Source organism: Zootoca vivipara, chromosome 10 (genome assembly GCF_963506605.1).
Source record: "Zootoca vivipara chromosome 10, rZooViv1.1, whole genome shotgun sequence".
NCBI lineage: Eukaryota > Metazoa > Chordata > Lepidosauria > Squamata > Lacertidae > Zootoca > Zootoca vivipara.
This window is the reverse complement of record NC_083285.1, coordinates 20,180,507-20,202,334: the sequence shown is the minus strand read 5'-3', so window position 1 is coordinate 20,202,334 and position 21,828 is coordinate 20,180,507. Positions and strand designations below refer to the sequence as shown.

The window sequence follows — 21,828 nt, the reverse complement described above, 5'->3', positions numbered from 1 at the left end:
GGGTTGCCGATCAGAAGGTCAGCGGTTCGAATCCCCACGATGGGGTGAGCTCCCGTTCTTTGGTCCCAGCTCCTGCCCACCTAGCAGTTCGAAAACATGTCAAGTGCAAGTAGATAAATAGGTACCGCTCCAGCAGGAAGGTAAACGGTGTTTCCATGCGCTGCTCTGGTTCGCCAGAAGTGGCTTAGTCATGCTGGCTACATGACCCGGAAGCTGTCTGCAGACAAACGCTGGCTTCCTTGGCCTATAGAGCGAGATGAGCGCGCAACACCAGAGTCGTCTGCAACTGGACCTAATGGTCAGGGGTACCTTTACCTTTACCTTTTTAAGCCAATAAGTGGTGATGAATAGTAGACACAGTGCCAGGGTGGGAAAATTCATGTTGGTGCTCTGACCACCTTTGCCTCTGGCCCCACATAAAAGTGGAATGCAGCCCTCAGGTCAAGAAGGTTACCCACCCCTGGCCAAATGTGTCCCTAAAATCACTTGTTTATTTATCACATCACTGGGAATTTTTCACAAGTCAACTGGCACACAGATCTACTTTTCTGAGGTGCCACACAGCTGATCACAATGCACCCCCTTGCTAAAACTAACCAGATATCAGTCTGGTCAGTGCCTAAGTGGGAGACCTCCTGAGAACCCTATGTCTGCTGCTTCGAGTGCCAGGATGGCAAAGAGGTGAAGTATAGATGGAAGAAATGAAGAATATATTTTATTTTACTTTGAGTATATTTATAGGCTGCCTTTCTGGGTAGAACGGTCTCAAGGCAGCTTTCGTGATAAACATTCAAAAATATATAAGATGATTCGTACGAAACACCCCATTCACCACGGTTCTGCAGAAATTTGCAATTAAAAACAAAAGACCCTCATGAAAATTCATGAGCATTTTGGTGCAAATTTACCATATTAAACACTTTTTTGAGTTGTGACTGAAATATACACTTTTGCATGTTATTTTCCTTAATAGAATGCTATGTTCACTAGTATAATGTGTTTTTATGCATGTCTCTCTGACGTGCATTTTTAGAGAACTGCATCATGAAATTCAGAGAAGAGTGAGTTTCTTAGGATGGCTTTGTTTCAGTTCGTGTATTGGTTCAAAAAGTGTGAACTAGGTAGATTCTCATTAAAATGTAAACAAAACCAAATTTCTCCTCCACCCATAGCTGCCAAGTTATCCCTTTTTTACAGGGATTTTCCCTTATGCTGAATAGGCTTCCTCGCGAGAAAAGTGAAAACTTGGCAGCTATGCCTCCACCCCTAAGTATACCTTTGAGGAGTCTGCTACAAAGCTAAATCAGTAAACAGCTTGCAGGTTCCTCTGTAGCAAGTGCCTGTTTCACTTGAAATAGTTAGATGTACTTTATAACTAAATATGGAGGCCTCTTGTATTTTTTCCCTATTGCAACATTTACCACTGATGCTGCCACATGGCAATGGAGAGAAACAACATGCATGACTGCTAGCATGGCCAAAGACAAGGGATGATGGGAAATGTAGTTTGGCACATCTGGAAGGCTATAGATTCTGCATCCTTGCTTTAGTGGTGTTTGCAACAACAACATCCTAACGTGGACTAGATGGCCTTCAGCTCCATTTCCAGCCTTACAGTTTGCCAGTTTTATTCCCCCCCTCCTCCCAACTATAGGAACTTCTGCTGTAGGAGAGCTGTCTTGTAGATTCTGCCCTATATAATTCCATTTGGCTAGGGGAGGCATTTATATATTGCCATTAGGGAAAATCCTGGAGTTATAATGAATTATACATCTTTTTCCATTCCATTTTATTCAAACATCTTGCAGGCAAGCTGAAATAATTCTCCAAAAATATTCAGCGGCAGGTTGCTAAATTTATACTTGGCTACAACAATCTACACATGACCTGTCACCACCTTTTTAAATTTATAATGTAGCCTTTACTTCTTTCCTTAGTTCACCAGTATCTTATTCACAGTGGGAAAAGTTGCTTTGGACAAATAATGTTTTTATTTAAACAGGTAGGTAGCCGTGTTGGTCTGACGTAGTCGAAACAAAATAAAAAAATTCCTTCCAACAGCACCTTAGAAGATATCTGAAGAAGTGTGCATGCACACGAAAGCTCATACCAATGACAAACCTAGTTGGTCTCTAAAGTGCTGCTGGAAGGAATTTTTTTATTTAAACAGTATCTCTATCATCAAGCAACATCTCTGCCCTGGATAAGTGCCCTGGATATGTGAAAACCACAAAAGGAAATATATATTTCCAATTTCCTGGCCCCATACAGTCGCTTCCCACAGAAAATCCACTGAGTTGTATCCAATGGCAAACTGCGGCCCTCCAGATGTTTTGGCCTACAACTCCCATGATCCCTAGCTAACAGGACCAGTGGTCAGGGATGATGGGAAATGTAGTCCAAAACATCTGGAGGACCAAAGTTTGGGGGTGCCTGGTCTAGTCTGAAAAAGAGCATTTAGCAGACCACCCAAAACAAGAAAATCCAACACTTTCCTCTGGCGATGGAGATTTAGACTGCTAAACCAAGGCACCAGATTCACCATTCATTTGTATCTCCAGCTGCCCAGGACCCCTCTTACCCTTTAAGGGGTAAGCAGGGCTCTGTGTCAATATTTAGGTGCCCAGGTGAGCTCAGGCCTTTCCTGAGCAACTTACATTGCTTCTGGGCTTAGTCCCAGGTTCCTTTCTCAAGTCTAGCCTTCTCAGGGTCACCTTTAACCAGTCTGACCTACCTGGATCCTGGCTACCCACTGTTTTCTGCTCATCCCAAACTGCCGTCTCCAACTGGCCTTGTTTTGCGCTATGCAGGATTATTGAAGCTTTTTTGGAGCAGGGCAAGACATCAAGCATCTGCAGCTTTCACATTTTCAGCAGGTCTCGTGTAAATATTATGGGACCATGGGCGTAGGCAGGGGGGCAGGAGGGGGCAATTGCCCCCCCCAGAAGCAAAAGGCTGAGTGGCGCAGGCGCGGCAGCCCCAGGCTCCCGCTCCCGGCGCGAAGCTCCAGAGGCGCGCGGGGAACGTAAGCGGAGGAGCGCTAAGCAGGAGTGGGGAGCGTAAGCGGAGGAGGAAGCCACAGGCTCGCGTTCCCCTCGCGCCTCTGGAGCTTCGCGCCGGGAGCAGGAGCCTGGGGCCGCCTCCTTGGAAGACCGGGGAGGCGCGGAGGAGGCAGCCACAGGCTCGCGTTCCCCACGCACCTCTGGGGCTTCGCGCCGGGAGCGGGAGCCTGGGGCTGCCTCCTCGGAAGACTGGGAGGCGCAGGCAACATAGCCCTGCCCACATTCCCACTGTGGCCCCTCCCCTCCCGCCCCTTGCCCCCCTAATTTTTATCCTGGGTAAGGCCCTGTATGGGACTGATAAGCAGAGATGGCTCCCCACAAATGGAGCTTAAAAGCTAACAAGGCTACATATATTATGAGAAACTGTAGGAATGACTAATGGTGGTAGCTAAGAATGGCACGACAAGAAAAACTGCCAGTTCAGAGCTAAACATGTGAAAGGGATTTTGGTATAATCAACATCCACAACCACAGGAACCTTAATGTTTAATCCAAATTCTGTGTTTTATGAATTTCAGTGAAGTTTTGAATTTCATAAAAGGTGTAGCTGATGAGAAGGTAAAGAACTTATTGGCTCATGTGCAGGTTCCGACAGAGGTGATGGAATGACTTTTAAAATACCTGTCATATTTAATTACAAGGTATTATTCTCCCACATTCTTCTATTAAGGGGTGGAGGGATGGTGTTGAAAAATATTTCAAAGAAAGAAAATATTTCTGTGAAATACTCGTGGGTGAGATGCAGAGTTTGGGTTTTGCTTCCCTTACATTTGAGGAGGGCATGGGTTGCTAGTCCTTTCTTCCATTTTATGAATCTTCTCTTTGGTGGTTTGTACTCTGCAGCCTTCTCGGATGTCTGCTGCTTCAATGAAAGCCCAGGGAAAAACAAAATGAGATTTTCCCACACATGGAAGGTCAGGAAGCACAGACAACTGGTGTGGGGCCTGCAGAGTACTGGATTTAGGACAAGAGAAGTATAGCTTTGGACAGAAAAAGAATAAGCAGTCAAAATTTTGTAATCGCATCTGTTCTGCTAATGACCCTGTAAACATACATAGCATTAAACACAGCAGCTCTGAGAGCTGAGCGATGCCTCATATCTGTAGTGCAGGACGCAAGTATCATGTCACCAGTTCCCTGCTCCATTAAAAGCCCAGGATCCTGTTTTCAGTTTTCACGAGTAAATGCTATATTTCTTCCTCACACCATGTATGTCAGACTTGTCTCACTTCCTCCATACTAAGTAGGTGCAAACCCAAACCTATACTGTACCATTTGCCACAGATGCAAAAGATGACTTAAATCCTGTTCCTGTGAAATTAGATGTTATATTAGTTATGTAGATGTACACTTATTTGGGACCCCCCCCCAAATGTGGTGATACTGTATGTTGACTGGAATGCACAAAGGTAGTTTTATTGTGGAGTAAGCCAATAAGTAGGGATGTGGGTGGTGCTGCAGTCTAAACCACTGAGCCTAGGGCTTGCTGATCAGAAGGTCGACGGTTCGAATCCCTGTGACGGGGTGAGCTCCTGTTGCTCAGTCCCAGCTCCTGCCAACCTAGCAATTCGAAAGCACGTCAAAGTGCAAGTAGATAAATAGGTACCACTACAGCGGGAAGGTAAACAGCGTTTCCATGTGCTGCTGTGGTTCGCCAGAAGCGGCTTTGTCATGCTGGCCACATGACCTGGAAGCTGTACGCCGGCTCCCTCGGCCAATAACGCGAGATGAGCGCCGCAACCCCAGAGTCAGTCACGACTGGACCTAATGGTCAGGGGTCCCTTTACCTTTACCTTTACCCTTATTTATATCATTTGTTTGTTTGTTTGTTTACACAAATTTCCAATGTAGGGGTTCCATTCTGGATCAAAACCTTAGTGCCACTCTCTGGTACACTAGGTTTGGCTTCTCTTGAGAAATATCAGCTTTCTACTGGACCACATTAAGTTTCGATAAGGGATTACGTGTGGTTACAGTACAACTGGAGGCAAATTAAACCCTATGCTTGTCAGATAATTGCACAGATTGTTTCGCTGTTTTCGAGCTTCAGTCGGTATTCAGAGTTGACTGACTCATGAGTTGAGGTATAGAAACACTTCTCTTCCCATTCTCCAAAGAACAGAGCCACTAGTGCGTGTAGGAATCATGGATTCATATAAGTTAGCAAAGGTCAACATCTTCTCAGAGGAGGACGTACAAGTGGTAAGGCATTTTTTCTGCGTTTCTGCTGGTTATTCCTAAAGTACCCCCAAGAGCAATATTTCTAAAGTATCACCGAGAGTGTTGCCTTCTAAAAAGGGGCAATCCTGCATCATTTGGCAGCGATCCTCCCATTGTAACAAACAGGCCCTCCACTTTCAGACTCTTCAACACTTCTTGAGATGCTTTTATGCTGACCGCTCTTTTAACTTCTTAGAATAAAGTGGATCTTAAAGCCCTGCACTTGTGAGCTACTAAACCACTCAATAAGTATTAAGATGCAGCAAAATAAGCATTGGGTAGGCTCTCTCGGCAAGGTGAGTGACTGTTACATTAAGGAAGAGCAACCACCCCCAAATGGGCAGAGATGGAAGCATATTAGAACCAACCCAGCAATGTACTATTCCTGAACCATACATGATGGCAGGAGAGTTCTGACCTCACATCGCATAGGATACCACTGGGGTCGCGCTCCAGTCTGTGCCTTATCATTTCTATGCATATACCCAGGGTCAGAGTGCCAGAGGCATAAGATAGGAATTGAAGGCTTCTTTGTGCTGAGGAACACGACCTCATTCCTGGGTAGTCATTACGTTGTATCAAGTGACCGCTAGTTTTCATAACCTTTTTGGCATGTAGGTGGAGATGTCTTAGCCATGATTTTCCTGTTCGTGACAAGGTCATCTAAAAGTTTCATCACAAGCTCCAATCGTCAGCGAGCTTGCATTTACCTTCGTTACTCAGCTCAACACCCGTTTGCCTGAGTTAACAAGAGGAATGGTTTTTTTAAGGTGACTGTGCAAGATGTGTTTCTTTCCCTGTCAATATAGTCAGCATCGCAGGGCCAAGAACCCGGCATTATTCCACCTGGTAAGCAGGATTTGGCAGCAGCCCGGCTGTGCAGCCAGCACTGATCCTCTTAATCGGCTCGGACTAGCAGGGATTGGCACAATTCCAGTGTGGCTTTGCAGAAACTGGGCAAGAGGCGGTTTCAGTTCACCCGACACTTGCAAATACTTCTGCCTGCGACAGCCCTGAGACTAAGCTGCCAGTTTGCAAATATTAAAACTTATCTCTGACAAAGAGGGAGATCAACCATTCCACTTTTCCTACTGATAACAGGACAAAAGGCAATGAGTTTAAACTGCAGAAAGATTGTTGTTAAGGGTTAACAACAAGGGGGAAATATTCTAATTGTTGAGATACTAACACGTTAAGCTCTTGGGGCCAAGTGGCCCAAGGATGTTCTCCTGAATGAGCCCAATGAAATGAATGGAGCCTTGCCCTTGCAAGAACTCTTGCAAAACTCCCATTCATTTCAACAGAGTTTGGCAGGGTACGTTCCCAGTGGATTGTGCCCTCGGGTTGTACACAGGAGTTTCTTTATTTTCTCTACAGTCCCATCAGATATTCCCTGTGGTAGGAGGTACTGAATTCTTTGGAGCAGTATTTAAGGTGAGTCCATAATCGGTCACCCTGGGAATGCTTCAGTAGAGCAATGGTAATGCAGACAGGGTGTTCTTGTTCAAAGCCACCCAGAGCTTAAAAGACAAGCATTGGACCTGGGAGACAAGGTGCCCCAAGTCCAACTCCAAGGCCCACTTGGCTGAAATAAAGAGGGCATCACACTCACTAATCCACATTGTTCACTATCATTCTTGCTTTGTAAATCCTTAGCTTCAGTCTGCTGCATGAATGGCAGCAAACATGAAGGCCAATGCTCTCACAAGGTTCTGCCACTGATTATCTCATTTTCAACTCATATGAGCAGCTGGCTCATGTGATCAGTGCCCCGTGTGAAAAAGAGCAGGCAGCACAGAATGTAGCACCTTCTTCTAGGATACAGAGAGCTCCAAAACATCCCTAATAGACCACACACCACACACTCTTCACATCTATAAAGTACATGCCTGAAAGAGACAGGAAGTGTAGGACAGGGAAGAAGAAGAAGAAGAAGAAGAAGAAGAAGAAGAAGAAGAAGAAGAAGAAGAAGAAGAAGAAGAAGAAGAAGAGGAGGAGGAGGAGGAGGAGGAGGAGGAGGAGGAGGAGGAGGAGGAGGAGGAGGAGGAGGAGGAGGAATTTATATTTGTACCCCGCCCATCTGGCTGGGTTTCCCCAGCCACTCTAGGCGGCTTCCAACAAAAAATTAAAATACAGTAAATACAGGGAGTCTAAGTCAGTAGTGTATGACAGGGAAACCAGCTCTTGACTGTCTCCAGAGATAGGTATGGGCCAGAATATTTGTCTATCTAGTCATATATTAAAGGTTAAGGTACCCCTGACCGTTCGGTCCAGTCACGAACGACTCTGGGGTTGCGGCGCTCATCTCGCTTTACTGGCCGACGGAGCCAATGTTTGTCTGCAGACAGTTTTTCCAGGTCATGTGGCCAGCATGACTAAGCCACTTCTGGTGAACCAGAGCAGCGCACGGAAACGCCGTTTACCTTCCTGCCAGAGCAGTACCTATTTATCTATTTGCACTTTGATGTGCTTTAGAACTGCTAGGTTGGCAGAAGCTGGGACCGAGCAACGGGAGCTCATCCCGTTGCGGGGATTCGAACCGCTGACCTTCTGATCGGCAAGCCCTAGGCTCAGTGGTTTAGACCACAGCGCCACCCATGGTGTTGTTGTTGTAGTCATATATTAGACTAACATTAAAGGCTTACATGCCTAAGGTCACTGCAAATTACCACCTTTGGAGATTATTAGCAGATGAGTATATTTGAGCATGATATTTGAGCTGTTTAGCATGCTGATCATGTTCAATATTTAGAGAGCAACTGACCAATGGGGAGGGGATTTAAAATGTGAGTCTGGGAAGTTTTAGAAATTCATGAGAAAGCTCTTCATGGTGCTGTGACAATTGGCCTGCTTTGTTCCATGGGCTTCTTTATGGTGACCAGAATGGTACACCAGCAGATTGGTCTATTTTTCATCTGTGTCACTTTGCATGCGTTCACTCATAAACATGTTCTGTTTCTGCACTAATCTAGGGGTTTGCATTTAAGTGTGTATTTAAATGTAATTGCCTGCAAAAGGGCGTTTGTATGTATATATTCTCTCATGGTGTGCATTTCCCCCCCAGTGCATTTATCTCAAAATGCAGCTCTTTAAATGCATTCTGGTACATTATTTTAGATCTGAGAACTGCATCTCTGTAACTGGAGATGTGTGAAATCTAATGAATTGCCACATTGTGATCTGCACATTATTCTGGAAAGGGCAGTTCACATCTGAATTCACAAATCTGAATTTTCCAAGGATCTATAGTGTCAGGATGTAGCATAGAATATGGATATAGCAATGAGAATTAAGGTTTTATTAAAAGTATTGATTTGGTGATCTAATTCAGGGTTTGCCCTTTAGCGGCCCGGTGGGTTAGGGAGTAAAGCATAACCAGGGATAAACAGCAGATACAACAGAATGTACCAAAGGCAAATAATTTGGTTCATTGGTACACCATACTTCAGTCACCTGCACAAATATAAGGCAGCAGACAACTGGCTTACCAGTAGTATATGTGAAAAGGATCTTGAGGTCTTAGTAGACCACAAGCTTAACATGACTCAACAATGTGATGCAGCAGCAGCAAAGAAAAATAATGCTATTCTAAGGTGCATCAACAGAGGTATAGTGTCCAGATCAAGGGAAGTAATAGTAGCACTCTATTCTGCCTTGGTCAGACCACACCTGGAATATTGTGTCAAGTTCTGTGCATCACAATTTAAGAAAGATATTGACAAGCTGGAACGTATTCAGAGGAGGGCAGCACAGATGATCAAGGGTCTAGAAAGCCTTATGAGGAACAGTTGAGGGAGCTGGGTATGTTTAGGCTGGAAAATAGGTGATACGATAGCCATATTCAAATATCTAAAGGGCTGTCACATGGAAGATGGAGCAAGCTTGTTTTCTGCTGCTGTGGAGGCTAGAACTTGAACTAATGGGTTCAAGTTACAAGCAAGGAGATTCTGACTAAACATCAGGTAGAACTTTTCGATAGATGCTGTGGACTCTGCTTTCTTGGAGGTTTTTAAGCAGAGGTTTGTTGGCCATCTGTCATGGATGCTGTAGTTGAGATTCTTGCATTGCAGGGGGGTCAGACTAGATGACCCTCGGGGTCACTTCCAACTCTACGATTCTATGATACACGTTGATCAAAATGAAGAGTCCCCTGAATTTCTGGCTCTTTCAACATGCCTGTGTCTGAGACCTGCTGCTTACATCCATTAGTTACAGGCAGCATCATTAGGCACACCAATTTGATGTCCAGCAAGAATTCATTGCCTGCAAAAAAAAAAGTATGCACTGCTAAAACTCCATTATGCACTGCAAAATTTGCTCTTGCTTCCTAGCCTGGGAATAGAATGGAGAAACGGTGTGTGTTGGACTGGCCAATCCATTCTGCTCACCATGGAGATGCGTATGATCAAACCAGTTTCATTCTACTCTAGTTCCTGCTCTGCTTGTTTCCCACCCTTCAGTCTGACTAATAATTTCTCCAGATCTATTTATCCTATTGAATGTTTCCAGAGATAAGGAACATTTTCTCAACACTCTAATGCAGCAAACATTTTCAGCAGGGGGCCGGTCCACTGTCCCTCAGATCTTGGGGGGGGGGCTGGACTATATTTTGAAGAGGGGAAAATGAACAAATTCCTATGCCCCACAAATAACCCAGATATGCATTTTAAATAAATGCACACCTTCTACTCATGTAAAAACACCAGGCAGGTCCCACAAATAACCCAAAGATGCATTTTAAAGAAAAGGACACATTCTACTCATGTAAAACCACGCTGACTCCCGGACCGTCTGTGGGCCGAATTTAGAAGGCAGTTAGGCTGGATCCAGCCCCCAGGCCTTAGTTTGCCTACCTATGCTCTAGTGGCTTCTAAACTCATTTGAGTTTCAGCACTACCTGCAGAGCACAAGAAGTGTGTATCTTCTCACAACGCCTTTCAAATTGCAGCTTCTTCCCCATATCCATTACAAAACAACAGAGTGCATTTGCTCCAAAGGCATGTGTTGAAAAGGAGAAGGAATTACACACACACACACACACACACACACACACACATGACATTAGTCAACATTTTGCTTTGCACCATGAGTACTAGAAATTTACTTTTGGTGGGGAGGCCAATTTTCTAAGCATGCTCACTAAGAAATCATATCATTGACGGCTTGGGGGAGCATGAGTTTTCATGGCAGAAAGACATAAAATGGCCAGCTGCAATACTGGCAGCTTGGTAAATGAAAAACTGAGCACATCACTGTTTATTGTGTGCTCTGGTGCTTGTCTGACAAAGGCGCCAGGGTTTTCCCTCCCAGCTGTAGCCAATTACACACCAGTTGGACGGCCAACAGAGCCAGCCTCTCTGATGGCTGCAACAACGCCCACTCTTGAGCATTTGCCTTCCACACACATTTAAATTTGCTTTTGTGCTTCTCTCTTGCTGTTTATTTCAGTGCCTGATCATTGTTCTCATATGCAAGAGAAAGTGGAGGAGAGGGTCTTTGTAATGGAAATGAGCACCCCAGCCAAAGGCACATTTTACATTCACATTAGGAAGCTGATTGACGCTCAGAGCCTGATGTTGGGGTGGGGGGTGCTGTGTGTCTTGCTGCCGTGGTCCACAATTCCTGTCACTATTCTCTATTAACTATGGTCAAGATCAGATGAGCCACAGATGAGCACTTCCCTTTCTGGGGGCTGATGGTATATGAGTCAGCATTTTTAAAGACATACGGTAGTAGGTGTTTTTTTTTGCAACTGTTATATAAATTATGGTTTTTAAATGCTGGCAGGTCTACATAGTTCTGGAGTAGCCATTCGTTTTAATGGTTGCTTTTAAAAGTTTTTACATTGCTGTATAAATATTTTGGTAAGTTAATAAGTAACTGCATTTTCCAAAAAAATTACCCTTTTACATCACAGTGACTGCATAAATACCATGCCTGTACCTTCTCATTCATACACACACGCACACACACACACACACACACACACACACACATATATATATATATATATATATATATATATATATATATACAGTATACACACACACACACACACACACACACACACACACACACACACACATACTGTATATATATTTTCTGTATGTCTGGATTTATTTGGTATTGGATTTATGTCCTTTTTTCCCCTTATAGTTGTTTCATTTACTGACACTCTTTAGATTTAGGGTTGTAGCCAAGTAAATTCTACTCAGAGTAGACCTGCTGAAGTTAATGGGCTTTGGGAGAAGGGGTGGGATATAAATTTTAAAAATTAAAATGAACCTAGGTTAGCCATCTCCATTAATTTCAATGGGTCTGAGTACGGCCAACACTTAATACAACCCACAGTATTGTAAATAAGGTAAAGGTAAAGGGACCCCTGACCATTAGGTCCAGTCGTGACCGACTCTGGGGTTGCGCGCTCATCTCGCATTATTGGCCGAGGGAGCCGGCGTATAGCTTCCAGGTCATGTGGCCAGCATGACAAAGCCGCTTCTGGCAAACCAGAGCAGCACATGGAAACGCCGTTTACCTTCCCGCTGTAGCGGTTCCTATTTATCTACTTGCATTTTGACGTGCTTTCGAACTGCTAGGTTGGCAGGAGCTGGGACCAAGCAACGGGAGCTCACCCCGTCACAGGGATTCAAACCGCCGACCTTCTGATCAGCAAGCCCTAGGCTCAGTGGTTTAACCACAGGTTAATAAGAGGAACTACTTATTGATGGTTGATTAAACTCCCCATCCTTTCCCACACTCCAATGGTTGGCTCAGGTGATGAGAAAATGTTTCTGAACCTCTGAGCAGCACGTGCAGAATCTGATGGCAATTAAAAAACATTATTAACTTGCACACACACACAAATGGATGCAAATAAACAGGTAAGAGGGTTTTTGTGGTAGGCTAGGTATGAGCTAGGAAGTCAGGGGTGAAGGGTCTCTCTTGATACTGAGCTCAGTCTTTGTTTCAATACACAAACCAACCTCGACACCATATTCAGCCCCTCTGTCCTTTCTCCATTTGCCTTTTCAGTAGTAGCTTCCTATTTGTGGAATACTCTTCTGAGGGAAGCGCAGCAGGTGCCTTTGTTGTCTGTTTCTAAGCACCAGGCAAAGGCATTTTTATTTACAGCAAGGTCCTTAATTTGAAGCGTAACTAGTTATATCTGTGGCCTCGTCTTATGTGCATCATTTTAAGTCGGGTGAGTAGGATTTTTACCATATGTATTTCTATTTTGATTGTGCATACAGCTTCGATGCACTTCAGTGTAAAAGGCAAACAACAACAACAACAACAACAACAACGTCAATTGGATATTATTTATGTGTTGGGCCCAAAGAAGTTGCAAAAAGCAATCTATTTCTTTTTACAATTTCGCTGCCAGAAGTGCCCAAACATTCAAGACTTCCCTAGCTGCCATAAAAGTACTGTGAATTTCTTAGCAGTAGCTGCTGGTCTGTTGTAAAGAATATTAAAGAGGATCTGAGAACAGCGAGAGTGCTGTTTTCTCAGTTGTCGCCCTGTAAATGCAAAGCCCACACTCACAGTAGCAGGGAACAGCTGCTCTGCTGAAAAAGACCATGTACTGGAAAAGACCATGTACATCATCACTTCCTAATAATAGCAAAGGGCTTTAACCAAAGCCACAGGCTGATTGCAGGGTGCTCTTTCAATTTTGGGCTTGGAGCAAAAATCCAGAGCAATGCAAAGACGTATACTCTTTTTAACACATGTCTTTCTTTTGTCGAGAAAAAAGTTATTAATTGCTGGAGAGCAATCATTTAAAGGAAAACACAAGGCAAACAAGTTTTCTTAAACAGAGAGAAGATCAGCAGCTGTCGGCATTATCAAGTGAAGGCTTTGACAAGACGTACCCAAAGGTCTGTTAAAAACAAAAACAAAAACCCAGCCTGCTTCTGGAGGACGAGCAGCCCGCATTTCTGACTTATCCTAGCAAAGGAAATGATATGCATTCGCCTCTTTTTCATCATCTTAATGTGCATCTCTTGTTTAAAATCAGATATTGATTGACATTTATTACGGCCATTGGCCCATCACACAACAATTCCCATACCAACATATATGTACTTAAACCTCCAAACTTAAAACAGCCAAAAACTTACAAAAAAGAAAACAAACAAACAAAAGACCAACAACATACAATACAATAAATTTGCAGCATAAACATCGCCCTCTGCTCATAAATTAATAAAAGACATCAATGATGATATCACCTAATTACATCCTAAAACAGAAATCATGGTTTAAAAGGGTTATCCGAGTCGCACAGGAGTCCGTTTTTCTTCTTTAGGGATAGGACGCTGATCAAGAATCTGGCAACCGTGAGTGATCTTAAGGGGTCTTCATCATTTAGTAGATATCTCAGTTTGGCTTCATTCGAATCATCGGTGATTCCCTTTAGATATGGAGCAAGAAACTTGCTCCTGGTAAAATCAGATATTTGAGATTTTGTAGTTGTTGTTTTTTTCATTTGGCGAGGAGCAGACTGGTGGGAGGAGAAAAGTCAAAAGTGAAGGAATAGCAATGGCGGGGGGGGCAGTCACATGATAACATGACTGGATGCTCTGGGTATGCATGACCCTACACTCAAAGGAACAGAGAGCTGACTCAAAAAGTTAACTGAGATACGTGGTCCAGCCCTTACAGGATTTTGCCGCCTCTGAACACATGCAATGCTAGACACACTTACGGTACTTGGGAGCAATCAACTTTTGACTCAATGGGTTTCACTCTTAGTAGATATGTAGACAGTGCTGGATTTACGTATAAGCTAAACAAGCTATAGCTTAGGGGGGCCCCAAAAGAATTTAAAGGAAGAAAACTGGATGTACATTTCCAAAATATAAGATAAAAAACAAATAAAATAAATCCTACATACAGTAGTAGTAGTAGTAGTAGTAATAATAATAATAATAATAATACCTTGCCCATCTGGCTGAGTTTCCCCGGCCACTCTGGCCGGCTCCCAATTGAGTGTTAAAAACAATACAGCATTAAATATTAAAAACTTCCCTAAACAGGGCTGCCTTCAGATGTCTTTTAAAAATAGGATAGCTGTTTATTTCCTTGACATCTGATGGGAGGGTGTTCCACAGGGCGGGTGCCATTACAGAGAAGGCCCTCTGTCTGGTTCCCTGTAACCTCACTTCTCGCAATGAGGGAACCATTATCTTGGGAAAATCCGTACCCCATACTTTTGCTAAATGTATGAATTAGTACTAAGGCTTTTGCAGACACTGGGTTGTATCCGTTGTTACAGTACATACTCAGAGTAGACCCATTGAAATGAATGAGCATGGCTAACAGGGGCAGTAATTTCAATGGGTCTAGTCTGAGTAGAACTTAGTTGGGTTAGAACCCATCACTTTAATATTTCTAAACATTTCCACAGCTCTACGCACTAGAAATGAGTTACTTTTTTTCCTTAAAAGGAAGCAGACAGTTTCAGCAAATCAAAATCCTACATAACTGTCCAGATTTCTATAAGAAATTCTACCTACATTGACAACAACCACTGTTACATGCATATTCTAGTTGTGGTTCCTTATGTTAGAACACTCCAATATTAAAATATTTGGTCTCTTGTTTATCTTAGACCTGTGATGGAATAGATCTAGTACTCCATCACATATTACCTCTTTCCAAAAAATAAATAAAAATCCTTCACTAACATTTCAGATGGATCAACGTGGGCTCTAAAGAGTTATATAACTAATATCTGACTATCTTGACACAGTGATGGCAAAAATAATTGACTGTGCCTTTCTTTGAAAAGGGACCCAGGTGGCGCTGTGGTTAAACCACTGAGCCTAGGGCTTGCTGATCAGAAGGTCGGCGGTTCGAATCCCTGTGACGGGGTGAGCTCCCGTTGCTTGGTCCCAGCTCCTGCCAACCTAGCAGTTCGAAAGCACGTCAAAATGCAAGTAGATAAATAGGAACCGCTACAGCGGGAAGGTAAACGGCGTTTCCATGTGCTGCTCTGGTTTGCCAGAAGCGGCTTTGTCATGCTGGCCACATGACCTGGTCCCTTTACCTTTTACCTTCTTTGAAAAAGAACAGATTACAAAATCAGATCATATCGTGAGCTGAAAATGTGTGACTCTGATCCAGGAATGTGCCCTGCTTCCATGGAGCCCTGAATGATGCAACAAGCTCAGGAAAGATACTACCAAGTATTTTCATTATGCACACAATAGAAGTGACTAGTTCAGGTAAGTAAAATAGGTAAGTACCCCCATCCTAAAGCAGTTAGAAGCAGCACCCCATAGCAATATGTTTTGGGCTAGCAGCTGATCCCACTAGTCTGCTTCAGATATTTCTGCCATCCCCTTCACTCCCTCATGAGAGGGAATTCTGGCCTCTGCCCCACCTCTCTGAACCATCCCACTGGCCTCAGCACCCCTGATAAGATTTCTCATGACTTCTGGCCATTTCTGTCCACTCCTCACAAGGCCCGTGTCTCAGCCATTCTTGAAGGCAATGTAGAGCGACAGCCCTCTCAACCAGTCCCTAGTCCCCTACCAAAGACAACCTGCTCACTTCCCATTTTCTATCTCAGTCTGCCAGCATCCATGGCTGATAACATTTCTGAGTATCACCAGACACAACTGAGACAAACTGACGATTCAGTTGTGTGGGGCCAAGCTATAGAAAGGGGGCAGGCACTACAAGCTCCTAGGCACAGTGGGCTGCTATATTATATATTTATATTATTAATATTTTCTAATCGTCTTACTGGGGGTGGCAGCAGCTTCAGGAAAACAATGTGTACAGAACACATTGCAATATTGTCTCATTTCTGTTCCCTGCTACAGAGTGAGAGACATTAGTCCGTGAGAGACAGAATGACTTTCACAGCACCATCTAGGTGACTTCATGGCTAAAGAAGGAAATGAATAGAGATCATCTACATCCATTTCACTTGCGGAAAGCAGAAAAATCAAATTAGCTGATAGCTAGTCACCTCAAACCTAAACACACTTCTTGATACTAAGTTCCACTGATCTTAATAGCACAGATTACTAGACTGTTCATGCTCCACAAGCAGGAAGTTTGGGAGGGGGTTACCTGGGTGCCATTGGCTTAATTGCTGTGACATTGGGGAGATTTCAAAATTCTAATGTCAAGGTTTATTAATGACTTTTGTTAACGCAAGTATTTCTATTCACTGCATATTTTTTTAATGATACCTCATTGTTACAAGTGAATCATTTTATTAAAAACGAAGAGACACATGATGCTTAGTCCATAAAAATATGAAGATTCCTCTTGCCCAAAATGTTGGGCCCTAATCTCTGTCTGAAAAAAATTCTAAAAATTGCAAATTGTTCTAGGTAACTTTAGCAAACAATTTAAACTACATGGGGCAGGGAAGGAGAAAGAAAGGTAGCTTGAAGATACAGCCCAATAAACACTCTGTATTTTCTCTAAATGTATGAGTACATATGACTATGTATAAAGATCTGCAATGGATTACATTTTACAATTGTTCAATTAGTTGACCAGGTTATCTGGAACTACAAATCATCATCATCCACCCAGAGCAGTCTCAAGAAGGTCGGGTGCCCTGGCGCGGAAATCGCTCCGGCACCCCCGCCCTCGCAGCGCGCAACATGGCTTCCGCGCGGCTTCGCCACGCAGCGCCCCCCGGGACTACACCTAGAGCCGGGCCTGCATCTACCCATCTGACTGGGTTGCCCCAGGCACTCTGGGTGGCTTCCAACAAAATATAAAAAACACTAAAACAAAAACAAAAACAAGAACATGGTGATTGTGTCAGCCACACATCTCCCTTATTCCCATACAACCTGTGAGATGGGGCATTATTTTACTAGTAAAACCTTTGGATCATGGACACCACACACAGCCTGCAACAAAGCACACGCCACAAACTATCCTATCAGCTCTAGTGGAGTGCCTCTTTCAAGGTTAATTTCTGCAGGTGGTGCAGCCAAAGAAAGAAACCCTGTGGGTACCAAGGAAGGTCTCTACAGAAGCAGGTAGGTAGGCCTATAGTTGCCACATGGGCAACCTACGAAAGGAATACATGAGAGTGCAAAGGAGCATCTGGTGAATTGGAGAGGTGCTGAGAGATTATACCGTTTCACCATAAATTTGTGAAATGTCCTCCCTAGAGAAGTGTGCATTTTTCCTTGTTATTAACTTTTAGGAACAATTTGAAAATGCTCCTTTGTGGCTGTTCCTGGCTACCTCGAGATCACTGGATAGAAATGTGTTTTTAATTGCAGTAGCTTTTAGAAGTTTCTAATTGTAATTGTTTTTGGGATGTTTTACTCCGTTTTAGAATATTTTTGTTTGGGGTTTTCGAATTATATATTTGTTGAATTGTATATCCTTGGAGAGGATGGGGAAGATATAAATTCAATTAATAATAATAACAGTCACAGATTAACCAGGGCGACAACATACATGCTATATCCGTTCCACAGAAGAAGCCATCCTAATTCAGCAAAATCAGATTAAGATGAATACATTTGCTCCCCATCTGTGAACAAGGCAGGCAGGCATGTGGAGGAGAAAATCCTGCCACTGTCCTGCATAGTTCAACCCTTAAGACTAATTCAGTTGCGTCACAAATTGTCAGCCTTATATTTGAGTTCTTAGAATCACGATCAACTATATACAAATAGGTCATTGTTATCAAAATATCCCCTTGGGGTCATAACTATTAAGGGAGCAGGTGCCTGAGCTTAGTTTAGAGCTTACAGAAAACTCATGATCAAATGCAGGTCTAACAGATGATGAAAGGCAGCGTAGGTGTTATGCTTTTGGAGGTCAGGGCCAGGATCCAACAGAACTGCACAACTCGTTCCCCATACCCTAAAGAGCTTTGGACTCGTGTTTCATGCACATCCTCTTCACACCATACAAGTTGTGAGTCTAAGGGGATGTCCGAAAGCAAGACTCTCAGTGGCACCTCTCTGTTGATATCCCGCTTGTGGGCTTCCTGTAGACATCTGGCTGGCGACTGTGAGAATGGGATGCTAGACAAGATAGGTCGGGTCGGATCCAGCAAGGCTCTTCTTAATTGGATCTAATCTTAAAAATCCAATCTGCACAACCCCACCACAGGCCCTTGGCACCTCAGGTAATCACTGAGCATCCCCACTTGTGGATGCCTTCTGGCCATTGGGCCTGCCTACCCACCTGTGCTCCCTTGGGCCCATTTTACCTTGTGAAATGGAACAGCAGCCAAAAGGATCACAGGGCATTGAACGACATTCAAAATGGTAGTTCCTTGTTACAGATCATGGCGCAACTGCTGCCCACTGCCACTAACATGCCCAAAGAGGAGGTACCAATGTTGCGGCAGCCCACCAATGTCAGGAGGCCACTAGGCAAATGGTTTGTGGCTCAGATATAGAGACAGCTCTGATTGTGACCACAACAGGGCTAATGGATCATTGGGCAAAAGAAAGCATCTCCGTGCATTCTTTTATGCCATGGCAATGAAGCAGATCATCTATGTAAACAGAGCAGGCCCCATTACAGGCTGCTTGTTTTAAACCTGCAAAAAGATAGCTGAAATCTCTGAGAAAATGGAGATTGTTAGGGACCCAACATTTCATCTGCAATATACATTTCTACACTTGTAGACTTCCGGTCAAACCGGTAACAGATAGGAAACAGCACAATCTAGATCAGGGGTGCAGAACCTGTTGCCTTCCAGATGCTGTTGGGCTACAACTCCCAGCATGATTAGCTATTGAGCCTACTTGTTGGGGCTGATAGGAGTCAAAGTCCAAAAACTTCCAGAGGGCCACAGGTTTCCCATGCCCAGCCTAGATTTGGTTCAAAACAAAACAAAACAAAATTGATTATTGCTTTTCTCAGAGCAACCAAAACATAGATCTTATTGTGTGTTTTCTTTATGACTGAAATATAACAAAATCCTAAATATATTTATGTTTTTCCTCTCATGCACGAGTCAACAGCTGCATACCTCTGAAGCAAACCTGGACCTCTAAGGATGCTGCTACCTGCCCCTTCCCAAGTTACCAGTCTAAAGGTGAAAGATAAACTGGTCTCTGTGGCAACAGAACTTGGTGGCATAGCATACTGGGTGGTCTTCCCACCACTTCTCCCATCTCAAAGTGTCCTCTGGACAGATTCTTTACCAGAGCTCTGTTATGACCAATATAATTGTTTTAAAAGGATTATGGGCCTTTAAAAGCATTTCAAACATTTCCCAACTATCGTCAAAACCATAGCTGCCAAGTTTTCCCTTTTCTCGCGAGGAAGCCTATTCAGCATAAGGGAAAATCCCTTAAAATAAGGGATAACTTGGCAGCTATGGTCAAAACCCATTTAAACTCTCATGAGTATACAACAACTATGCAGGTTTATTGCTAAATTTCTACAATGAAATTAAATTGGAAGTGATCAAAATCTAACTATGCTCCACATTTTAGGCATCAGGAATGACCTGTTTCACCTGTAATGAACTGCTTCACCTATACTTAGTAGTTATGACTTTACACTATTTTGGTAATACACTTAGTATGTAAGACTAATTACATTTCCCTCAAGTTAACTTCTCGGGGGGGATATATATAATTATATAAATTTTATTTAAAGTAGTATGGGAGCACAAAATTAACCACAGGGATAGATTTTGAAAAGTTATTAACAGCATCTCCTTCTTTGAAGAGATAGGGACATCTTTTGGGGAAACTATCATTGAATGAGGTTTTACAATACTTTTTTAAAAGGAAGGAAGTGTAAATGCAACCTCACCTGCTTGGTATTGTCTTTAAGCAGCCTTTGATAGATTTGTCTGTAACACCTTCCTGGACTTTATCTGTAACTTTTCCCTGGGCTTTATTCTCTTTTGCTGGTGGCGCAGTTTCCTTTTTGTGGCAGATCAAAATATAATTACGATTGTCATTGTTTGCCCAAAATATTCCCACCGATGTCTCATAACGGATGCAAAATTCAACCTTAGCGCCCTCTCTCTGATAAGGAGGAACCAATGAAATCTTGAACAAGAACTGGTCAGTCTCGCCATCACAAGAATTAGGCACATAATCTCCTAAGATGTCATAGTAAGTCTGCCAGTTGTCCAAAGACATTCGGACATAGACCAGCTTTTCGAAGGATACATTCAGAACACGGATGATGCCCTTCATACATGTTATCCCTGGCAGGAACTCGACAGACTCTAGCCATACTTTCTGTGCACGCACTTTTTGCAAAAGCTCTTCTTGTGTGGCAGGCAGTATAAACAGTGGAGTTAAATAGAATTCCTCCACAGGCACAACTTCGTCTTCTAAGTCGTCATTTGGTAATGTAATTGGAACATCCCAGGTATCAAACTCCTTAACGGCTACAAGGTCAAAACCAAATGCATCAGCAAATGAAACTTTTCTTGCAATGGTGGATGGGGCTTCTGCTTCCATTTCTTCAGAAGAATCTGAATCCCGCCTCCGGGGGCTGGGGGAGAAGCGTAGCTGCAGTGTAGCTTTAACATCTTCATCTTCTGAGAGAGAATCGCTTAAAGTGGGAACTTCTAATAAGTTCTCCCTACTAACCTGACCAGGTTCTTCAAAAGACTCCATTGGGTTCTCTGATATAAACCGAAAGAGACCCGTCTGAGTAGTGGCAGCTGATATTTGAGACCTGTGATTTGAAACAAGGATTAATATTACAGTTGACATTGCAGAAGGGACTCTGCTCTATTAATAGAAGCAATGGCTTTTTAACTATGCTTGCCTGTTCTCCAAAGGCCTTCAGTCTGATAGCATTACTGTGAAAACATCCATTTTGAAACCAATGTCAACCAGCCCACAACTTTGAACCTGAAACCACTGTCATCATGAAAGCAAACATAAAAGCATACTTATTCATAATATACTAAGTTGACATTCCAAGTGATAGAAAGCAACCATAGATTCCTGATCTGGGATGTTTATTTTGTCATCTTGAGGATTCCTATATTGTTTGAGATTTCTATGTTATGCACAAAATAGGCAATTTGACTTCCCTTGCATATGTGTATTTTTTTAAGGGCAGGGAGCCAGTATCTGCCCTCCATGAACCATGTTAATCAACACTTTGCAGACAGATCCTAGGGGTTGTAATCAGTTAATTTGGTTTAAAGGACAACAGTATTGATGCCACTCCTTGTCTCTGTCATTCCTATAGCTGCCTTAAGTTTTATTTAATATCCTTTCTATATAGTTTTTGCCCTGTGGTCTAATGCATAGTGTACTAAAAATGCACAATACTTTCAGCTTAAATACTTTTAGAAAGGTAAGATTCTAACAAATGTATTTTTCAGCAGGAACTCAATGGAACTTAGTTCCGGAACCTCTCAGGTGGGTTCCATTGCCGTTCTAAGAGAACAACGGAGTTGTTCATGGTGAGTTCTGGCACTTCTTTTTCTAGAAAAACAGCACTGATTCTAACCCTTACACTTGAAGCAAAGGATGAAAGTGCCTCGTGTCAAAACACATGAAGCATTGTGGGGAAGATGGAAGGAGGGAGAGAGGGCTAGGGGGGAATT

At 43.2% G+C, this 21,828-nt stretch overlaps 1 protein-coding gene across 1 annotated transcript in view; it reads right to left on the bottom strand.

Annotated features, from left to right (window-relative positions):
- The window catches only part of PPP1R3A (protein phosphatase 1 regulatory subunit 3A), a 30,143-nt gene extending 9,228 nt beyond the window's left edge, over positions 1 to 20,915 (bottom strand). The window contains exon 1 of the mRNA XM_035128009.2: positions 20,061 to 20,915. Within this exon, the coding sequence (XP_034983900.2) occupies positions 20,061 to 20,881 (821 nt within the window). The 5' untranslated portion in view covers positions 20,882 to 20,915. The remainder of the gene's footprint in view (positions 1 to 20,060) is intronic.
- Between the last annotated feature and the right edge of the window lie 913 nt (positions 20,916 to 21,828).